Source organism: Topomyia yanbarensis, chromosome 2 (genome assembly GCF_030247195.1).
Source record: "Topomyia yanbarensis strain Yona2022 chromosome 2, ASM3024719v1, whole genome shotgun sequence".
NCBI lineage: Eukaryota > Metazoa > Arthropoda > Insecta > Diptera > Culicidae > Topomyia > Topomyia yanbarensis.
The window spans coordinates 67,730,430-67,754,441 of NC_080671.1; the positions used below are offsets into that span (position 1 = coordinate 67,730,430).

Here is a 24,012-nt window from a genome sequence, read left to right on the forward strand (position 1 = left end):
GTGAACTATTTCACGGGCACACTTGATTAGGTGTAACTATTATTCTATGAATCATGAACCAGTTCGCGTTTCGATGAATATTGTTTCATGAGTTTATGACTTATTTTATGAGCACGAATGGTGAGTTGTGACTAATATACTCGAAATCATGAACCAGTTTATGAATACATGAATAATATTTCATAGTTTTGTGAACTATTTCGCGAGCATGGGTATTGATTCGTGACTAATATATTAGGAATCATGAACTGGGTCGCGATGATTGAAAAAAGTCATGAGTTTCGTGAAATAGATCACGAGAAAATGTTTCGAGTTTGTGAACTAATTCACAATCACGAAAACTAGATCATATTCAAGATGCAATAAATCATGAAACAGTTCTCGTTGTATAGTCGGGCTCTGACTAATGTTTCTAAATCTATGAATAAAATCACGAATCAACCTTTGATTTTATGAATAATCTTTATATAGTTGTGAACTAGTTAAAATACACAAAATCGTTTTGGTAATGACATGCCGGAAACCGTGACAGAAGTAAACAAAACAAAAACAAATGGCTGCACTAAAAAAAGGGTTATTCAGGCGTTACTGAAGGGAAATTGAACATAATTGTAAAACACGTGATTTTTGTTCATGGTTCTGTTTCCGTAACGTAAATATGTGATTGTTCCAGAATGCATAGCACTTCACGATTTTGGGAACACTTTTTTGCGTGTACAGACAAGAAATGGTTGGAAACCTGGGAGTTCCAAATTTGAAAAACATGCAAAAAAATGTTAAAAGTTTCAAAAATCAAAACCCGACAGAATTCGTCATCTCTGATATTTGGCATATGGTTTGTGGAGCCAATTACCATTTGGATTATTAAATGTTCTCAAATATGATGAACATTGTTGCTGGTCTAATATGTAAACATATTCATGCGCGTTCCATTCACATCTGGCTTGAGTAAATTGAATCGATCGATTATCTCATTCACATGCCATTCAACATAAATTGGTTCTGATTGGACAGCATTCGATAACCGTTAGCTCATCTTTCGCTAATTAATACAAATGGATCACTATCTAGGGGCCATTCTCTTCTCCCTGATCCGAAAAACGCGAACATCGCAGATACTTAAATTTTCGCCATTTTCAACGTCAGCATAAGGAAATATAAAAATAAAAATTGCGTAAAGCATTATGTCCAGAGTTCCTCGTGATCCAGACATCCACAGGAAGGAAGAATGGCATGACAGCGACGCAGTCAATGATGATTTGCACTAGTTAGCAGCATGCGTCCGTGGGGGTATTTTTAACTGCTAATGTCACGTCCGAGAGTGTTGAATAGAGATTATTTCTCCTGCCATTCTTACCAGAAATGTTTACATAGCTCTTCATACTAAAATATGTAAGCAAAAACGATCAGTGGTCAAGGGAAGTGGAACGAAAAAGTGACACAGAAGGGACGTTTTCCCATTTATGTCTAGTCGTTAATATGGATAATTAAAATTTAGCTTATTTTGAGCTGGTAATCATGTATCGATTACCCAAAATCTCATTATTCATATGCAAGAGAACTTTAAGATACCCATTTTTTTAAGCATTGAAATTATTGCTTTCATCCTTCTACAAAATATCGTACGGAATCGGATCATATTTTAAAGATGGATTAGCGCTTACCCTTGAGACGATCGAATAGGTAGATGTAAATGTTCCGCGGCCTGAACTAATATGTTTTGATACCGTCGTCGCCGGTGCCAATGGCTAGAATAATAATAAATTCTAGCTTGGGTTACCAGTAAACATTTTCGTCACGTTTGTTTTGCGTACGTGGCGACAAACTTTAATCGAATTGATGACCATTTATCATTTCGATGGGTCGTTTGGCAGGCAAGTGATCTTCTGTTGACCATGAAAATTATAAGGTGTGAAATAGAGTAATGAAACTAGGGATGCTTTAATATATTATCACCAAAATAAATTACAAGATTTGTAAAAAGAATTTTTCAGCATTCATGGAGTTGAGTGCATATAGCATTGAAAATTTAACAGGCGTCTGCTTCCATTCGATCTTTCCTTCATTTCTTCTTTTGCTCCTCTAGCACTGCCAACCACCCACTCTCGACAGACGTTCAATGGTCACCGTGCAGCAACCGCGTCACTCGCTTATATACCAATCCGTTGCCACCGACCCATAATTTTTGCTTGGGATGCGCGCGCTTTTGCGAAAGAGAGAAGCCGAAAAACCCAAGCGCCGTGTGCAACTCGCAGCGATGTTCAAAGGCCCAACCAGACAGATATGTTGGAAGACCAAAGGAAATCCCCCATGAAAACGAAAACACCCACCAGCGTGTTTCATGCGCTCGGGGCCGTAAAGTAGAGAGTGTGATGCTGATGATTACCGGCCAGCAGCGTTCTCAGATTTTATTTTTTTTTCAAACCCTCCTGTTGCGTTGGGCGGCCGGATGTTACAGGTGAATCGTGAAGGAATATGCCTTCGGTTAATTTGCGCCCCATTTGTCATGCTGCTTTAAGATGCGAGAATATCGAGGCCACTAATTTGGCCAGAACGGACTAACCTACCTGACAGACATACTGACTGACTGACTGAGTATGATACTTAGGTTTGCAAAATGATCAAAATTATTCAACCGTGCAGTAGATTAATGTGAACGTGTTTAAAGGAGAGAGAGAGTGTAAATATCCGAAGCGGTTGTTTACGCAGTTTCGAGTACAATTTGTGGTGTAGGTACTCGGCGAGGTGTTTCGGTGAGGCGAAGAAAATGAATGAAAGACTAATAGGTGTCATGACTTTGATATGAAGCGTTCCTACAATGTTATGATGAGTGGGAGGACATTTACTGTCTTTTTTCGTATAGCCAAGGAAACGATATGCTGAATCCAAAATTATCGGCACGAACTACGTCAATCTATATTTATACAATTCGTTTTATTTATGTCCACGTTCTACATTTCTTATACATGAGATGTATGTAAACTGCCCAAATTTCGAAAAACTTTGCTGAGATATAAGACTTTGCACTTCTAGTCTTATATTCCCATCGACTCAGCTCGACGAATTGACAATAATTGTGATGTTCTTGAGAAGTTAAAAAAAACTGCAAAAGGCCTGTAATGTGTTGGCACTTTCGTTCCTAACCCCCAAAAGACTTCTTACTTGCTATCCTACCTTTGCACGAGAAGACTGCATCAAAGTGCTACTATTATTGTTATTGTTAGTTTTCGTTTCTCTTTCAACAAAGTAAAAAAACAAATATTACCGTTTTAATAATCTAGATAATGCCCCCTATCGTGTTCTACCGTTATCTTGTTTGTTTCGACACAATCTTAGGATCTTATTTTAGACACATCATTTGCGAATTGCAACGAAACAAAACGAGATAGAAGTATTGTGTCAAAAAACAAATTTTAGAAAATATTAATACGCATCAAATGAATAATTACAGAAAGTTACACACTATATTAAACTATAGAGACCAGATTTTCTCGGGACGAAGGCGCCCCGTTTAAGAAACCTAGAAACATATCACGGATATCTTTTGTATAGCTTTTGAAAGACTACGGAGTTGCTTGCAATGATTTGTGAGTTGAATCATACTAGGAGTCTACAAAGGCATCGTAAGAATCGAAATAAATTGGCTCCATTTACACTTTCTCTACGTTATTAGCATAAGCATGAGAGATCGCCCGTGCTTGCTACTCCGTTATTGACCAGAACCAATTGATATTGCAAAATGTTCATTGGACCAACATGCTTGGGAATAACACGATAAACCACATTGTGCAATCCATATTGATTCCTGGCTGCTGAACAATACCAATACCGGCCATGGTTAAATGCAGATCTTCTGAGGAAATGAAGGAATGTTAGTCCTATACATGTTACTGCTGGTGACCGAGAAATTCTCTGCATCTCCACATGTATCATGGGAATGAGAAATTTTTTAGTAAGTATCAATAGCATTATGATGTTATAATTTCTCTGGGCAGCCGGCTGCCGAGAATGTGGGAGATTTATTATTTGTTGTATTAATACGATTAATACGCCTATGAGGAGTATAGCTTATATTTTGATAAATCGATAACGGGCATTGCAAATTTGTCCGAAGAAATAGGTGGAAATTTGAAATCTCTCTAACTCTGGTTTATCATTGAAATCTAATTCTGATTAGTTTTTTTATAGGGCTTTGGGAGGGGTTAAAAATAGAATATACCTTTTCGATTTGTAATCGATACATTGTAAAGTATTCAGATTTTACCTTGGAAAAATACAATTTTAAAAACGTTATAGCTCTTTACAACGCGGGCGCGACGTTTGGCATAAATATGTTAGGCATAAGTACGTTAAGCATAATGAACGTTAGGCATAATAGACGATTGGCATAATATACTTTAGGCATAATGGACGATTGGCATAATATACGTAATGGACGATAGGCATAATCCACAAAAATATAAAAAACGCTATTTTTATTATAGAGATTTCAACCTTACGCTTGTTTTTACGGGTTAGAAAAAACGCTTTTACCATGCCTTCGCATAACTTTAGCGAGAGACTCCAAAATGAAAAATACCATGCGAGATATTTATCCCTTATATGAGTTTTTTTTCATTTTTTCTGTAGACGAGATCAGGAAAGTATCCCTTTATTTAAGTGGACTGCCCTAGTAACAATTGAGCTTTTATGGTAGTTTTATAGCCACTCATAAAACTTAGATTGCACTTGTAGCGTGCTATAAAACTTCTATTGTTACTTGGGTCTTTTGGTACAAGCACATTTCAAACCTCTTAGATGTATGTATTACCAATACAGTTGCATCCAAATGTTTTAAAAAAAGCAAAACAATGAACAGACATTAAATTTTGGAATTTATGGAAACTGGCAGTGTTATGCACATCACCAACATTACTGATTTTACGCTTGTTATACGAATAAACTCTCTCTCTCGTATCAGAGTTTCCGTAGTCCTATTTGTGATGGCCTTGAGAAAATCAGTTTATTTAATAATATGGGACATAATCAATATAGAACTAGCAATATTCGTGCATTCGTTGAATGAATTATAGAATGCATCATTTTTTCTTTCATAACATGTTTTCGAAGTTATATATTTTCTCCTTGAACAATTATACTATGCATGCATGTAAGAACTAATCTAAGTTAACCATTACATGCTCAAGTTTTTTCTAGCGTTCATAGGGTTCAATAAATACGAAAAACCCGCTTTGATAGATGCTTCTTTCGCAGTGCTGGAAGCTGCTCAATATTTACCTTTCGGTGCTCCATACAATTCTGGAAAATTTACAATATTCTATATGGTACGAAAAGATAGTCGAAGAGGGTCAAAATTGATACGTTTTAGCAGTTTTCAATAATAATGAGAAATAATGAAAATATATCAAAATTTCATTTATCAACGCTAACTGTAAATATTTTTGATAGTAATGCTTCAGCAGAGTTCTCTCAGATTTAATTATTATATATATTGTCTTCGAATAAATAATTTTCGGACAGGCTAAAATACTATGCTAACTTAAACCTATTTTGAATTTGAACATTTTTCTACTTATGTTAAAGTCGTAAAGGTGAAAAACGCTATTGAAGAGCTGGCAGCAAACATCCATTGGGTTATTCTGGCCGTACTGCGTGCGATGAGAAGAGCGCCGAAAGAAATCTATTCGTCGCTACGATCTACCAGGAACGTTGAAGTTCGGCTTTGCAAGAAGCACAGGGCAGTCGCTGCAGAAAAACTCTCCTGTTTCGTAGTGTAGACAGGTCGATGAGAGCACAACGATGTTCATATGGTGGTAGTTCAAAGCGATTACTCCAGGGAAGCCGTCGAAGTGCATACCAGACGAAGTTCTTTTGCACACATTCTATACGATTAATGTGCACGGTGTGATACAAGGCCCAAACAATAACTCCATATTCTAGAATACTGCGTACTAGACTGACGTCGTTGAAATCTCGGGTGTTTCGTTTGATGAGTCCTAGTACTGCATAGGCTTTAGCAGTTACTGCGTTGATGTGTTCGATGAAACGTAACTTACGGTCAAGTATAACACCAAGGTCCTTGATGGAAGAAATTCGTTCTACTGGAACAGCCCTCACAGCATACTCAAACGTAATTGGCGAGAGTATTCGTGTAAATGTGGTTATGTTGCATTTCTGAATGTTTATAGTCATTCCGTTTCTATCACACCATGCCCTGATCCTACACACTTAATTTTTTCTGCCGAATCTCAGCTTTTTTGCATCTTTTGCCGAAATCTCAACAGCTGAGATTCAGCAAACATTATTTTTTGCTGAGATCTCAGTAAAAGTGACGTTTGAGTGCTGAGACTCGGAAAATATTTCACCAAAAATCAGCAAGCTAATTTCACTTTACTGAGATATCCGTTTCTAAATTTGCTGACTACACAGCTTTTGGGCAATTACCGAGCCGAATTGAGTGTGTATCGATGTCCATCTGAAGTGCACAACAATCTATCAGAGTTGTTATGATACGATAAATTTTCAGATCATCTGCGTACATCACTTTACACGATGTCAATTTGCTGCAAATGTCATTCACAAAGAGCACGAATAGAAGTGGTCTAAGGTGACTTCCTTGAGGTACACCAGATGTGATGTCGAAAGGGTCTGAAAGTACAGTTCCAAGTCTCACAGATGCACTGCGGTTTGTAAGGTACGAAGAGATCCAATTGGTCAACCAGTCCGGAAATCCGATTCTCCTCAGCTTTTCAACAGCAAGCTGATGAGGAAGACAATCGAAGGCTTTTGAGAAATCTACATACACTGCATTAATTTGTTGTCGTTTTATCAATCAGCGTTGACACATAGCTCATTAGGTTCGTCGTTGTTGAGCGTTTTCTAACAAACCCATGCTAATCTGTAGTGATGATGTGTTTCACTGCAGGGTAGAGCATATCTAGCAGCATACTTTCAAAAACTTTAAGGTAGCTCAGGATTGAAATTCCTCTGTAATTTATAACGTCATGGACGTCACCGGCTTTATGAATTGGTGTTATTAAAGCATCCTTCTACTTGGCGGGAAAAATACTTTCACCGAGAGAGAGCGATTGAAAAGCATAGATATCGGTGCAGCTAACGAAGAAGAGCATTCCTTGACGAAACACGGTTGTATTCCGTCCGATCCTGGTCCCTTTGAACCGTCAACATTACGTAGATTGGTGTACACTTCGCGTTCGGTGAAAGATGTTACAGGCAAATTCAACGAGAACGTCGGCTGACTACTCAGGTACGATTCAGACAAAGGTGGTGGGTTATTACTTAGCACACTTTGAAAGAAAGACGAGAATAGATTTGCTGACTCCGCAGGTATCGTTGAGGTCCTGTCACGGTAGTTCACGGTTTCAGGAAAACCACGGTTGGATGTTTTGTTCCGAAAATAAGCCCAAAATTGCTTCGGCTCGTCCTTCATGTTACTCTCAAGTCGTGAAACGTATGATCGAAAGCAATGATTGAAATTGTCGCTCTAAATCTCCCACAAACGATTTATCATCTTCACCTCTTGTCCGGAACAATCGTTTACGAGCCTTCCTTAACCGATTTCGAAGATTGCGCAGCTGATCATTCCACCAAGGACGTTTATTTATACAACGGCGCAATCGCCTTCTCAGAGGCACGTGTTGTTGAAAAATTAAGTCCAATTCACGATAAAACCTGTCCACAGCCTCCTCGAGGGTAGTGAGGCCAGTGATAACATTTCAACCCAATATATGTTTGAGATTCTCGCATTTTGCTCGTCGTAATCGCATTGATTAAAATCATACCACATATCTACATCGTCAATCACTGGAGAACCGTACAGAGTCTCAATGGTCAATACAAACGGATGATGATGATGATCCAATTTCATTAGCGGTAGAGGTGGTTCTAGGATTTCAAAATCACTGGGAGTGCTTACAAAGGCTAAGTCAAGTAACCCTCCATTGTCATTCGTCAGGTAATTTACTTGTAAACCAGAAGCGATCATAGTTTCGACTATAAACGACATGGGCATAAAGGGGTTGTTGTGCGTTATTCATATCTTAATACAAATAAGACTGATTTTAAGCAAGAGTGTTTAGCCTATTTTAGTGATGTGCAATTTATCTGTCGTTCGCCGAGAAATGAACACAAGCTGAGTTTCCGCATGCTAAGGATTTGTTCTGCATCTTTTATTTGAGTGAAGAAAATGTTGATCGCGTTTGATCAGCTTCCAGAGTAATTCCACAACATCAAAAAATTTCGAACATTTGTTCTCTTGCCACCCGAGGCTGTCACCGCCAAAAAGTGATTTTCTTAAAGTGATACTGCAATATGATAACACGGTGCTACAGTGATTTTGTACTTTTCAAGAGACCTAGTATAGGTTGTAGATCTCATCAAATGCAACACAAAACAATTTATGAAAAATGTTATATTCCCTTAAATCTTGATTTATAGCATAAAACAATTTTTCGGAACTTTTTTTACGCGATCATTTTTCATCCGATTTCAAATATTTTGAGTATTTTGGAAAGATGAAGAAATTACCTTTCCAACTGTATCATATGTTATGTTCTTTAGTTAAAAGTACTATATGGTTTTGGGACAACAATATGAAAGTTACCATTATTTTGCTATTTTTTAATTAAAAATATCAAAATTGCTCAACATTTTCATTGGGAAATGTCTTTGCATTAATAGACATTTGATGAGATCATTTATTCCGCATCCAATGACCTATTTATGATCAAAATCGATTGAAAAATAGCTGAGTTATTATTTTTTTCCAAATTAGAAACCTGCTCGCATGAACTCTTAAGGGGTTAGTGAGGCATTGTCTCGTACTATAAGATGCTATAATTACATCTTTCACTATTTTATCCAATTCCAAGTTCAAAGTTCACACACATACTTTTGAATGTATACGTAATCGAGTAAAAAACCGTTTTTTTTAAATTTGATATGAGACCGTCCCCTTAAAAAATCACACGAGCAAGTTTGTAATTTGGAAAAAAATAATAACTGCCATTTTTCAACAGATTTTTATCATAAATTTGTCGTTGGATACGGAATAAAATGTCCTCCTTAAATATTTATTACAACAACTACGATTTCTAATAAAAATGTTGAGTAATTTTCATATTTTTAATGAAAAAATAGTCAAATAATGGTAACTTTCATATTGTTGTCCCAAAACCGCACAGTTCTTTTAACAAAAGAACATAACATAACATATCGTTGGAAAGGTCATTTCTTCTTCATTCCAAAACATTCAAATTTAATTTTAAAATCGGTTGAAAAATGAGTAAAAAATCCACCATTCAACCGTATCCAGAGTGTTGAAGCGGTTCCAGGAGCGGTTGACGTTGGACCACGGCAAATGAGCTGGAAGAAAACCGGCACCGGAGAACAAAAAGACGGAGGGAAAGGTGAAGCGGATGATTAAAGCAAATCCCAACGTCTCAAGCCGTGATTTTGGCTAAAAAGATCGGCATGTCGCAGAGCTACGTCCAGAATGCAAAGAAGAGAGCTGGACTACATACATACAAGGTACAGAACTTCCCAAACCGCGATAAGCGGCAACAATCGACGGCTAAAACTCGGGTACGGAAGCTCTATGAGAAGATGCTGACAAAATATGGCTGCTGTGTGATGGACGACGAAACGTATATAAAAGCCGATTTTAGGCAAATTCCGGGGTTGGAGTTTTTCACCGGCAAGAGCAAGTTCTATGAGGACGACAAATTTAAGAAGAAGAAAATGTCGAAGTTCGCCTCCAAATATCTCATTTGGCAGGCCATCTGCTCTTGCGGACTGAGGAGTGAGCCTTTCGTGACAAAGGGCACAGTAAATGGCGAGATCTACAAATCTGAGTGCCTCGAGAAGCGCCTTTTGCCGTTCTTGCAGCAGCACGACGAAGCTCCGCTATTTTGGCCAGATTTGCCATCATGCCACTATTCTAAAAGTGTCCTGGAGTGGTATGAGGCCAATTCTGTCCATTTTGTTCCAAAGAACATGAATCCGCCAAACTGTCCGTAGCTGCGCCCGGTGGAGCAGTACTGGGCAATGATGAAGCGGGAACTTCGGAAGAGCAAGAAGACAGTCAAAGACGAGAAGGACATGTTAAGAAAATGGAAAAAAAACTGAGAAACTGGTACCGGATGACACTGTAAAGACTTTGATGGAGGGCATCAAGCAAAAATGCGTTCAATTTTACACTCAAGGCTCCATCGATTAATTTGATTTTTGAAGTAAATATATGTATAAAACTACCCTAAAATTTTGGTTTGATTTTATAAATTATAAGAAAATTGGCATGACATTTTCGGTGTCGCAATAATTTCGTGTTTGCCCTTTAGTGCATGATGTGCCGGATACTCATACTCATTTTTTTCGCAAAACTTGTCCAATCTATCTCTCTATTGTTTTTAAAGCTATTGCTATGCGAAAAACCTGTTTAAATCCACCTAGTGGTGCAATTATGCCTTCCTCATTTATCTAAACTATGATTTAATGCCTGGTTGCGTTCAATATAACAACGTTGAAATGTTTATTATATTCTTATCACACTTGATAAGCGTATGCACCAAAACGCGAAAAACGAAACCACATGAAAAATAAAATTTGTTTCATTTCCGCACTTTTTTGATTTTTTGTGGGTAATAGACATCCTGAAGTATCGAGCAATGCAACTGTCAACTCAAAATTGTTATTGATATTGAATATATCGCGCTCGATTTTACATTGCCTCTTAGTGAGTAAAAACAAGCAAAAATTGAACATAATGTGTTACTTCGTGAAATTACGACCTTTTCATAAGCTGTTCACGTTTGTTCATCAAAATCAATATGTTTTTCACAATAAACATGAAATTTCCCCTTAATACTCAGTTCCTGAATCAAGGATGATCTGTGTACGACTGTCTCGATATACGTGTTTCAATAAAAATACAGAACTGTAACGTGACAGATTCTGGTTGTAACGTGACAGATCATTGAGAATACTCCATAAAATCGAAAAGAAAGTTTTTCTTCAGGAAAGCTATATTTCCAAGTCTTCTCGGTTTTCCAAGTTTCAAATTAAAACTAAGTTCATGCAAATTTGCAACCTCAAACTTACTGCGAAAATTGTAGAACTTTCTGTAGAAAAAATGTGCGGCTTAGTGACCTTAATAATGTGCAATTATGATAGAATCTGTTTTTATTATTTTTGCAGACTTATCTTATGAAATATACGTAAACTTGTAACGTGACAGACACAAGCCTTGACCACATACCGGGGCGGAATCTCGTCAAACCTTCTTGGCGAAATCGAATATCAAACGATTTAGACGCTCTCGTTAGTACTGTCTCTCGCTAATTCATGAACAAACCGGCGCCAGTGACCACATTTTATGGCTTTCATGAAACTTTATATTCGTGTTTCTATCGTCGCCTATTGTCGCTAGCAAGCAGGTACCCCGTCATTCCAGAAAGCATTTTACGCGGCGGCCATCTTTTCCCACCACGGATTGGGAGAACGATTCTGAATATTCGTGACAAGTACTGGTTTAGTGTGAGTTTCATTCGCGTTGTCGAGAATCAAGCCAGCCGAAAGCCTATCCTCTTCCTCCGGAGGAAGTTCTAGAGTAGATTCGATTTTGTCGGATATCTCGGTTATTGTTTATAGGTGGCACAGCAGAAGATGTCCCCTTCTTAGGTTAATTATCGTTGCATTCGTTAATAGACGAGTTTGTATAGATATTCTTAGAGACCGGCGGCGTAGCTATCTTCAACAGTTTTGCAAAAAAAACCGTTTAGCGCTTCCCCGAAAAGAATGCTTATGTTTACTCTTGCGCTGTTTGTACGCCGGACATGCCTGGAGAATATGTAGATTTTTTTCCCACAGCAAAGACACTTTTTGAAACCTCTTCCACAGGAATCATTTAAATAACTCCCATCGAAATTCCCACAACGAGTCTTTTTGCAACAATGTGTGGCTGTATGTCCTTACAATCAGTGCATGCACAAACAGGTAGACGAGCCTTGTCAAATGTGAGGTTGTTTGGTATGGCAAATCCAGCGAAGGTCACCCGATAAGAGTCTGAGTTGACATATGTCCTCTTCCCGTCAGCTGCGACTGATGTTGAAGGGAATCATCAGTATTTTCAGTGCCTGAAGCATAGGGTTTTTAAAACAATCAACTCCATGTATCAGCAGATCCGCGGAATTCAAACTCGAGTCGGCAACGACTATACTTATTTCAACCCGGTTTGCTGGTACATATATTCAGTACTCTTTCGTAGAAAACCCTTAGCCACAAATATTATTTACCTGCTTCAAACTATTTACGGCCACACGAAGCTGATCAGGGAACAATATTTCTGTCACGGACGGACGGGTGGGTACAATTTCATTCGGGGAGTCGATTTTATTTCGACATCCAATCCCGAGGCGAATCATTTTCAGGGGGAGTCATTTTTGGACGGGCCCATTGCCCAGTTTTGGATGATATGGGAGACATGAAGGGAGAATGTAATATTTAGGCTGGCAACTTTTTTGAACTTTTTTCGGAACACTCCTAAATCAATTGGTAAGTGGCTCTACAAACCATCTGCCAAATATAAGATTTTTCCTATAGCTCTAGTTCACTCACAAGAGTTTAGAAGTTTCTATGGTGAAATATATGGAAAATCAGAAATTAAAAATCAAATTCCAATAAAAAAATCCAAACTTACGGTGGCGTAGCTTATTTTATAACGAACAGCTTTGTTGAAGAATGCATATTGATTGGAGGTTCCCCGACAAAGTTATTTAATTTTGAAGACAAACGGATTTTTTTAAATTTCCTATTCTAAGCATGTGCGAGAAAGGGAGGCAACACATAACTTTATATGAGAATATCTTTTTACTGCAAAATAGGATCAATTGGCAGTCTTCGGCAATGTTGATCCTTACACCTTAAGCTATATATTTACAGATTTTGAGATGCACAAGATCATACTGTCATTTTTTACTGAATTTATTGTTTCTATTGCCAATTTTTCATATATTTCCACATACAAACTTGAAAACTCTTGTGAGTAAACTAGAGTTATCGGAAAAAGCTCATATTTGACAAATGGTATGTGAAACCAATTACCGTTTGATTTAACAGTGTTCCGAAAAAAAGTCAAAATTGTTGCCGGTCTAGTAATATATTAGCGGTACTTTACATGTACAACGATTAACGGTATCCAGGTAGCTCACAAAAAACGAAACACTGCTACTGCTCTGTTGGTCGAATAACGGTTAACGCACATACACAAAGGTAGAAACAAAGACAAACTTCGAAGAGTCGCACAAGATAGCATTGCAAGCAGATTACCAACCTTCGTACTATACACTGCATGGACTGTGCAAGACGTCTTATCGGTTTGAGAGTCACCATACGAATGATTGAACATTGCTTTATAAATATTGTGCACCAGTCGACATTAACCACCAGCTTACAATACTAGGGTTTCGGGGTGTACACCCAGGTTTTTTACGAAGTTTTTTTGCGAGGTTTTTACGCGGATTTTCCAATTAACGCGGTTTTTTACGCGGATTTTCCAATTAACGCGGTTTTAATGCAAATAATTTAGAAGAATTTTGGCTGTTTTTATTTTGCGCGGATTTCGCCATTACCACGGTTTTTGCAAAAAATGTTCTTTTTGAATGCAAAAATAGTCCTTTTGAATGCAAAAGACTTAAAAGATTTTCGGAAAGATGGAAGAGACGGGTCTGGAAGATTCCTTATCCCTTATTCCTTATCCAACAATATGGGTATTTTCGGAATGGTCTTGAAGAGTAGGTCCCAGAAATTGATTTTTGACGCCATTTTGAAATCATAGATGGCGACTTCCGGTTTAGCGAAATTCGCTATAACCCAATCAATATGGGTATTTTCGGAATGGTCTTGACGAGTAGTAGACAAAGATCGACATTTGACGCCATTTTGAATTCCAAGATGGCGACTTCCGGGTTAGCCACATTCACTATGACCCAGTCAATATGAGTGTTTTTGGAATGATCTTAACGAGTAGGTTCCAAAAATTGATTTTTGACGCCATTTTTAAATCCAAGATGGCGATTTCCGATTTCGCGAAATTCGCTATAACCCAATCAATATTGGTATTTTTGGAAGCTGAAGTTGTAGTACAAATAGTTTCAATTAAACAGTTGAGTTTACTTAAATTTAATCAATATGTTTAATTTGAATAAATTCAAACCCCCAACTCACACCACATACCTCTCTTTCTTCTCTCTCTCTTCCATTCTCACCGCACTTTCCTGGATGAACACATAAAAATACTTTGCATTTTGCTGGTTTATGATTAGATCTTATATTTGAGGGTGATTTAGATGATTGCCCAAATTTTTCATGCGAGAATTTCGGTAAACCGGCAGTCGCCATCTAGAATTTTAAAATGACGGCACACATCGACGTTTATCTGCTACGCGTCAAAACCAACCTTCATATAACAATTTGATGGGAAAATATGTTTCTCGCAATACCTATCTTGGTTTGATCTTACAGTGCCAAATACTACAATAAAAATTGGATCTTCCATAAAAATTGCAATTTTATCTAATTTACGTAGCCTGTTTGAGCAATTTTGAGTCACTTCCTATTTCAGTGGTCCTCGTAGGTCAATGCTATTCAAGGACCTCGAATGCTCTGAAGACCTACGGTTTTCTACGCAAATTCTGCGGAATTTGCCACCGTACCATAGAAAACCAAATAGCAACGTACATGTAATTTTAGACACTGGAAGATAATTTTGAGAAAAGCCATAAAGTTAGATTTGTTTTTTTTTGCGGAAAACAGGATGTGACACAAAAGATTCGAAGACACACTGCTATCAACACCAGTCTGTTGTTGTTTTTCGTTGCTGAGAGTTGTTATGATGGTATGCGAATAGTTCATTCAGTCACATAAACATCGTTTACTCCACTAATGCCTGAGGGCTTTGGATTATCTCGCGGGCAGATAGAAGCGGTGGGTGGGATGTCTTCTGGCCGTCGCGTCGCCACTGAACGAGAGTAGGCATATAAAATTGAGAATATTCAATATTTTTTGCTTGCATGCACCAAGTTTCTCTCTCTTCGTTTTGCTCGTGTTTCCTGTGTGCTTAGTACAAGTAAGTAAGCGCAAAATCCGTGTCCACTCAGAAAGTAGTCAGTTTTATTCGAAGCGGCGTCGCAGCAAGACTGTTCAGCATCGGCGTTGTCAGTTGTTAGCCAAACGTTCATTTTCCATTTTTTATCGCAAGTTTCCATTTTTAAAAATGTTTTGCTGTGAATCTAATCTAACAAATTTTCCTCTTTTTCATTTACTTACAGATCTCCGCCGGATCCCACCAGCTCCAGGCGGTAACGGATTACGCGAAACCAAACCAGGGCACAGCGCACTATCAGAGCACTCTGACCACGGTGACCACGACCGAACAGTTGCCCCCCGCAAACGATCAGTTGGATTCTATGTTAGGAAATCTGCAAGCCGACATGAGTCGCCAGGGAGTCAATACGACCCAGAAGGGCTGCTGTAATGCGTGCGACAAACCGATCGTCGGTCAGGTTATCACGGCTCTCGGCAAAACGTGGCATCCGGAGCACTTCACCTGCAATCACTGCAGTCAGGAGCTGGGAACGCGAAACTTTTTCGAACGCGACGGAAATCCGTACTGCGAGGCGGACTATCACAATCTGTTCAGCCCTCGTTGCGCCTATTGCAACGGACCAATTTTGGATGTAATGATTTAACTGGTGGTTGAGGATTTTCTTCGAGAATGCGTTCAATGGAGGCGGGTGGTGACTTGTGAATTTTGTGTTTGACCACGGGTCTCCATAGTTGGTGCTAGTTAAAAAAAGTGAACTTACTCGAGCAAAGTCCTCAACCAATGTCATCGTATTTCATTCGCAGCGCACGGCGGGATTTACTAAATCGTGCAATTTGTATGTTTTGCTTTTTTTTGTCCCGCTTCAATAGAAATGCGTAACGGCCTTGGAGAAAACTTGGCACACGGAGCACTTTTTCTGTGCCCAGTGCGGACAGCAGTTTGGCGAGGATGGATTCCACGAGCGCGATGGTAAGCCGTACTGCCGCAACGATTACTTCGACATGTTCGCGCCGAAGTGCAACGGATGCAACCGGGCCATCATGGAGAACTACATTTCCGCGCTGAACAGCCAGTGGCATCCGGATTGTTTCGTGTGCAGGGTGAGTTGGATATAACTTTGGCTTTGCGGCAGCTGGGATTTTTTTGTCAGCGACGTTTCTGAGCAATTTCGGTTTAAATCATCTCCCACCAATCGGATGATGGTTAAACGCGTCCGCGTGAATGTGCTTTTTGGGAATAGTCGCCGTTCCACTTTCGTATTCATTCTTTCACTCACATGTTAAAAGTTGGAGGAGAAAAAAAATTAATTATTATTAGCATTTTTTGAGCAACTGGATGTCATTGCATTACTTTACAATCGTATTGAACAATTTCTTCACAAAAATCTGCAATTATGTTTTTAACAATTCTCAATGTTAAATAGTCAATGAAACCCTACTATCCCTATTGCATTACTTATTCTTCAATCAGAAAGCCACAAGGAGAATATTACTAATATTTCACGTTCCCCGTAACTCTAAATTGAGTTATGACGCGATCTAACATTCAATCGGATATTCATAGTTCACCCACATCGTTCTAAGAGAGGCTCATCGCTTCACTTCTGCGTACGTGACTCAATTTCCGAGGCAAGCTGGAAGTTTGATCGAGTTCGCAAACGTAAGCTTTGGAAACACATTAATTTTTACGATAGACGAACCTAGTACCGATCGAATATACTTTTCCTAGATTTTTAATCAACGGATAAAAACGCAAATGATTTGCTTTCATAAACTTAACCATCGTTGCACAACCATCGGAAGCACAAATATTTACATTCTACTATTTCACTGTCCGTCATGACGCGGGGAAAAATCAACAAACTCGTGCGTTCCTTTTCATGTGTGAGAAATTTGAAATCGCAGGAACAGATGTTAAAATCGGAAATATATGGGATTTTAGCTGGCTTTGAAGGACGATTGACATCAAAGGGATCGATTGAATGAGAGCAATAATTAAGTTTTATTTATAGGACTGCTCAAAACCGGTCACTGGCAAGTCGTTCTACGCGATGGAAGGCAAACCCGTCTGCCCTTCGTGTGCCGGAACAGAGGAAGACGAGTAAGAAGTGTCCGTGGAGATTATCCTCCTGAAGTTACCATCTGCGGTGGCGATCACACCAACACCAGCCTTACCTACGCACATACCCACGCAAACTAGCTTCTTGTTGTTGTTACTGTTACTACCAATCTGTACTTGTTACCAATGTTGCCTTGTTCCGGTTAACACATATCACACATGCACACAAAGTTAAAACGGCAGCAGCTGAATGTAGAGACCTCCACAACCCGGAGCGTCCCAATGACCTAGATATTGCGAGACCCCCGTCCCCGATTCGTCGGAGATGGCCGGTGTCTTGCCACATGCACAACAAAAAAAAATGCTTCGAACTTAGCCGCACAGTCGATGGCTATTCTTACTTTACAGGTGTCCCAAACAGACTAACCATTAATTACACCCTCGACCTACGCAACCGGCTATTTGACAGACGATAATACCTTTCTCTGAGACGAACAAACATCTTGACATTAGTGGACAGCATAGTCCACTTCCCTTACGTAAACAAATACCCTCGACCAGAGTTGAGATTTGAGAGAAGATCAAACGAACAGATATTTAAGATTGTTGTTAGAAGTAAAAGGAAAACAAATTGTCATTATAATATAGTACCATAATCATTGTAAAACAAAAATAGTATTGTAAATAAAGAAGACTAAAAAAATGACGAAAAAAACAACAAAAAACAAACACAAAACCACAATCGAATGCGCATTGCCGCGAAAGATGCTACTCACCCGGAGGGTGTCATGTCACATGGCAGTCACCCTGCAGACATGCCTACCTACCCCTCCTCGTACTTGAATCTAGCACCGGACGTAGCTAGCATACACAATTGGTTGGATCACTTTCCTCAGTGTGCAAAAATCTTCCATCCCCCTGATTCTTTATTAATCTTCTAGTCGGATGAGATCATCTTTCGCGGCGCGAGGTACGTGCTTCTCGTATCACATTTCGCGATGAAGTCACGATGCCGAACTATTATCGATGACGTCACTAGGTACACACTACACCAGCACACATACACGAACACACACACACACACACAAGCAAACACAGACACGCTTGGGTAACGCTAGGCGCACGAATGATAAACATACGATTGACCGAAGAAAAAAAAATGAAAACAAACATGTTTACGTTTGGCAATGTATGCAGAACCGACTCTCTCAAACTCTCAACTCAAGGTACCTCCGACGCCCATCCACAAACCCATTCATCGCCGAAGTGGTGGCGTCGACACCCCGTTCTACCACGATCCCCCCAGTACGGTAAAACAAGGTTAAACTGTTTCTGTGACCTTCATTTTCTTATACGCAGCCGACGATAGTTATCAGGAGGGAGAAGAGGGGGGGTTGATTTGTGTGCTATAACTCGTACCTAACTCATTTCGGTTACGCCCTTGCCCACTCAACCGTAAACAACCGAGACAGCATGGCTATTTTCAGCGTTCTGATTCATTTTAGTTATCTGTTTGTTTCCGATAGCGGGTATCTTTTTCGTTATCCTCACGAAAAAAAATGCGAGTTCTTGATAGAAAGTTTTTGTTTGACGTAAATCGACCGATTTATTTGTGGTTAGGACCTTGAACGTAGCGTCGTTAGGCTTAAATGATTATTGTTAATCGAATATATAAAAGAAATGCAATCTACACCAGGTTTTACGGACTTTTTGGATTTGTTTCTAAATTTACATTTGTACTGCGCAGATGTCATAGTCCAGTGGAAGTGTCAAGGCCATGGATTGCATTAGTTGTGCGTTATGAGGAATTAGGTCTTAATTTGGCAGAAGAGCCAAATTGACTATATCGATTATCTAAATCGATTAATCTTTCGAAAGAATTTTACGCATTATAGTGTCTACTCGATTCTGTCATCTTTCCTAACTCCTTTCCGCTCATCTTGTTTGTGAACAATAACGTTTTTAAATAGCCACAACTTTTAATGGAAATATTTTCGTTGCTCGAAGAATAGGGCGAGTTGGAGTTTTGGGACATTTTGTCCAAAAAATCCACTATTCTTAATACAAATTCTGCTAAATGCTGCAAATCATATATATCTTGCATTTTTCCTAATGCGAAAAATTTCTCAAAAATCGAGCGGATTTTTTGCGATCTTTGTCAGAATACGAGAAGTCGGGGTTCTAGAGCATTTTGCCATTCATATCAAATTTTGCCATTTTCTCATACATATTTCTATTATTCTACAAAATTTGTAAAATGTAGGTTAATGAGCCTATTTTTGCCATGTTTCTATTATCATCCTATCCATTTGAAGCCGTTAGGTTTGAGCAGGGTCGGCCATGTTTGTTTAACGCATTGGGTCAAATGGTATGGCGACCATTGGAGCACTGGATTTGAGTTTTCGTGCGCTCAAACGCGAGTATTACCCTGTTTTCATGGCATTTGTATTCTTATATTGGTTCTTAACAACGAAGCAAAACCGTTGATGGTAATTTAGATGCATTCCATCGATTGTAGGTAGAGTAATTAATTAAATAGTGAGACACCCTCCCTTATATGATAAAATAGGCACTTTACCCTAGCTTGTTCAACGTGAAAAATTCGCAGGGATATAACGAAAAAAGATTCATTACGGAAAAATTCAGAAGCATCAGATTTTTTGACATTGAATCTAGTATCCATATTTTTCATATAATGTCCTAATACCCCAACTTTTTATTTTTTTTCCTATAAATGAGACATTTACCATGTGATTTCCGAGCATTTTTCACACTGAAAATAGTAAATTAAATAATCGTTTATTGATAAATAGAGTTTATATGGTCTATTTAATGATAAAATGTGGGATCTAGACCATATGTTAAAAAAATCTTATGCATCTGAATTCTGAAATCGACGGCAAATCTACTATTTCGTTCTTTGGGATTTTTGACGTTCAACATGCTACATTTAATGAAATTTTATGAGGGAATATTACAGATATATGCACGAGAAAAGGCCAAAATTTTATAATAATGACGAAATGCTCTAGTACCCCAACTTCTCGTAGTCTGACGAATGTCGCAAAGATTCCGTTCGATTTCTGTGATTTTATTCACATTAGAAAAACAGCAAAACATCTAAGATCTGCAGAGTAGAGCAGAAAAGTAATTCAGAATAAACGATTTTTGAGACAAAATTTCCATCGAATTTCTAAAAATGTTTCCTTAGAAAAGGTATAAAATGTAATATTCCGAGGGCTGCTTCAAAAGTTATAGCATTTTATATATTTTTTTCCTTATATTTTCCCATAATGTCATTGTCAAAAACTGCAAGCGAAGTGGGCGGTGGTTTTAAACCGTCCATATGATGTGAAATTGGACATGTGAGCTAACTTTGACATTTGTCACAATAACAAGGGGTGGTGGTTTCAAGATTTAAACAAATGCGATGCCCTAAGGAACAGCATGTGGCCTTAAATGTGTTTTATCCCATATTTTTGATTCCTGTGTGCTGTCAGGGTCGTCCTAAGACCATTTGGGATCCCTGGGTACGATTGACTTATCAGGAATCAGGGATCGGAAGATATTGGCTCGATTGGAACGTCCCCAATGTTATTCGAAGAATTGTGCCGTCGTCTTATCACTTTTCTGATGGGAAGGGAATAGTAGGTGTAAGAAAAGAGACAAGGAAATTAAAAATAGCAACTCAAAACAATAACCAGCCTGAATTCTGAAAGAATAGTGAATAGCTCTTTACCACACTAGGTCAAAAACAACAGCATTTCCTAGAGCTTTACACATACATAAATTCATCTATGTATGGATGATCAAAAATCCGGATACGCAATTGCATTACTTCTGTAGTAACATCTCAAATAATATGAAATTCCGTAATCGGATTCACAAGGATCACACGAATAATACTCACCACGCTGAATAGCAGCCATGCGATAATTGAGTTTGAAATGTCTAGTCAGTGCACTGACTAGAATTCTGCAATTGAGCTTGGAAAAATGAAACAAATTCTTTGGTATTTTAGGACTGACATCCGGCAGAAAAGTCTTTGTTTGAACGCAAGTTTGCAAACCACGCCAACGGTTGGAATGTTCGGATACAGCCCAAGAGCGAAGCTTGTTCTGGACCAACGAAGTTAGTCACAGCGTCCGCTCTAGCCAATTCGTCCGCCAAATCATTTCTAGTAATGCCAGAATGAGCGGTTAGTCATGACGGGTGGATAGCATTTAAAATTCGATTTGAGTTCGATTACTAATTTCGATCTCGAATCTGTCGAACTATGTGCTTTCAGGGTAGCCTGATTGTCAGAACAAAATAAATTCTTTTATCGCAAATTCAAACATTGGATTTATTGGATTACTGTTCCAGAGCCCAGTAACCTTAAGGCAGTATGCACAAGAAAGTGCTTCTTGTTCCAGAAACAAATTTATTTATTTTCAAGAGTACCTCTAGAGTAGCAGTAGGTTTAAACGCACTAATTGTCGCCATCAGGACCATCCTTTGAAGATGGTTTAACTTTGACTTAACGCTCTCATATGCTTGTATTCTTCTAACAATTGTGTAGATTGGTATGCTGCTACTACGAAAGAGCTTGTTTTTATCCATGACCTCATCTAAGTCATTTGGGGTTCAACCGTTGGAAAATACCCATGAAACATCGTCGCTAAGCCCTCTTCGTACAGGTCCCAGTTCGTAGATTTGGGATTACGATATGTGTCAATATCTAGCGAGACGTTTAAATGATCAAAGAGGATTAAATAGCGATGGTTCGAGCTCGTTGGGTACGAGCTAGTGTACCAACTCATGCGAAATACTGTCAGAACAGAGAGTTACATCCAGCACCTGTTCTCTGCTATATTGTGCAATTGTTGGACGATTATCTACATTGGGTATACGCAAATTTGTACTGCTTGAGTATTCCATCAATTCGGTGCCTTTCAAATTGAGATCTGAGCCACCCCACCAATTATATGGTGGGCATTTTCATCACTGTCAACTACAAGTGGAAACCAGTTTTCAGTATGATACAACCCTTATGAAATCTTCGGTGAAGTCGGATAGAAGATCTGCGTGATTAGTAATATTCACAAGCATACATGCACGAGGCATTTCACGTCGATTTGTCATGTCATTTTTGTTGAAAACTACGAAAAATAGCTTTCCAGTATAGAAATTTCCTTTATGAAAATTAAGTTCTTGAACCAAAGTTAGTTTTTCCTTCCTGCACAATACCAATCACAGCACGACAAAATTTCATCATCTGCACTTATTGTATAAGATACCATGTCGCCTATAGCTAGCCCTGAAATGGGTTATATGGACATGACTAAGCTGACCAACTCTGACAAAACTACAATGAGCAGCCCTATGGGGTTGCACGAACTGTAGACGTAGGACTGTACTACTTAATGTAAAATATTTATTTTCTTAGTACATTTAGAGTAATAATAAATCAAATGATTTCTTGCGTAAAGTTTAAGCACAACCAATCAACATCAAATGTTACATATTGAGCCAAACCTTCATTTCATTTGTAGTAGGTGATCGAATCCGATTAAACTTATTTGAGATGATCTGAAGAAAGAAGATAGAAAACGGTGACCGAACTAATATCTGAAACTAAATTTTTATAGTACAAGTGATCTGTAAAACTTGTAAAAACTTTTCGATTGCGTGTAATTAAAAACCCGAGAAGAAAAATCTAATGTTAGACAATACATACACATTTCATGTATAGACCAAGCTTTCTAGTTATATTTTGCCATTATTGTAACATTCCTAAAGTAGGCATAAAAATGTAGCGAATGCAGTGGTCTAAATCATATATCGAAACTATAAATTACAAGAATCGAAAACAATTTTATATATATATTGCAATCTGTGTTTAGGTCAAAAATATCTTCTTAATATCTGATAATTGAAACAGAAAAAAAACTGTGATAAATTTTCGGAAAATCTGTAAAAATTCACAATAGTTACAAAAATCTGTCAAATTGTCATCAAAATGCCAAGAATCTGCCATCTGTTGAAAAGAATCTGGGGGAAAAATCTGTGAAAGTGGTAACCCTGCCAAAAAATTAGATATACCTACCTACACATTCGCCTCAAACATTAAACCCAAGCACAAAGCAAAATGAGTGAACGCTGTTGATGATGGGTAGAGCGAAAGAGATAACTAGTACCACGACACTATGTTAATCGTGTTTGCAAATGGAACTCGAATGTACAAGCGTTTTTGTGTACGAATAATTGTGTTCGAGATTGTACATAAAAATGTGCTGGAAACAAGCATAACACAAAAGAAAACATAGTGTTTGAACGGACAAGCTCAGTCGCGCGTTGGACTCCACAGCCAGTGTAACGGACTTCTAACTCAGCTACACTGCCGTTCTACGCCCAATTGTCCCATGTTGCAAAATTGGCAACTGAGAAAAACGCGATTGAAGATGAAAATTGTATTAGCCATCTGGAGGGATACGGTGTAACAAATAAAGCTTTATTGTCCAAAATTACGTTCATGGCAATCGTTTTCATTATAATCAGTCCAGTTTTTTATTATAGAGATTCAATTAACGTTAGTTTTAAGAAAAATGTTAAGTGGGACTGTTATGCCGAGAAATCGAGCGGAAACCGGAAAGTTCTACGCATATCAGTCCCATAACGATCTATGTAAATGATGCTCATAGCTCATTTTTTTACAAAAGTGTATGTCGTGAGTTATTTTTGTTACTCGGGAGACTTGTTGCTTTATCAAAATTGGACATAGGGTAAAGTACCTATTTTTACACTATTTAGAAGGGTACCTCACAAGATCATTAATTACTCTGCCTACACTC

At 38.4% G+C, this 24,012-nt stretch overlaps 1 protein-coding gene across 8 annotated transcripts in view; it reads left to right on the top strand.

The window, feature by feature from the left end:
- The window catches only part of LOC131678296 (paxillin), a 233,699-nt gene that overhangs the window by 186,452 nt on the left and 23,235 nt on the right, over positions 1-24,012 (top strand). For 7 of the 8 annotated variants that reach the window (XM_058958354.1, XM_058958349.1, XM_058958355.1 and 4 more), the window contains 2 exons: positions 15,345-15,752; positions 15,991-16,221. In XM_058958354.1, the coding sequence (XP_058814337.1) occupies positions 15,345-15,752; positions 15,991-16,221 (639 nt within the window). Of the gene's footprint in view, positions 1-15,344; positions 15,753-15,990; positions 16,222-17,132; positions 17,922-24,012 lie in introns of those variants that run through there. The other variant, XM_058958356.1, reaches the window with a different exon arrangement.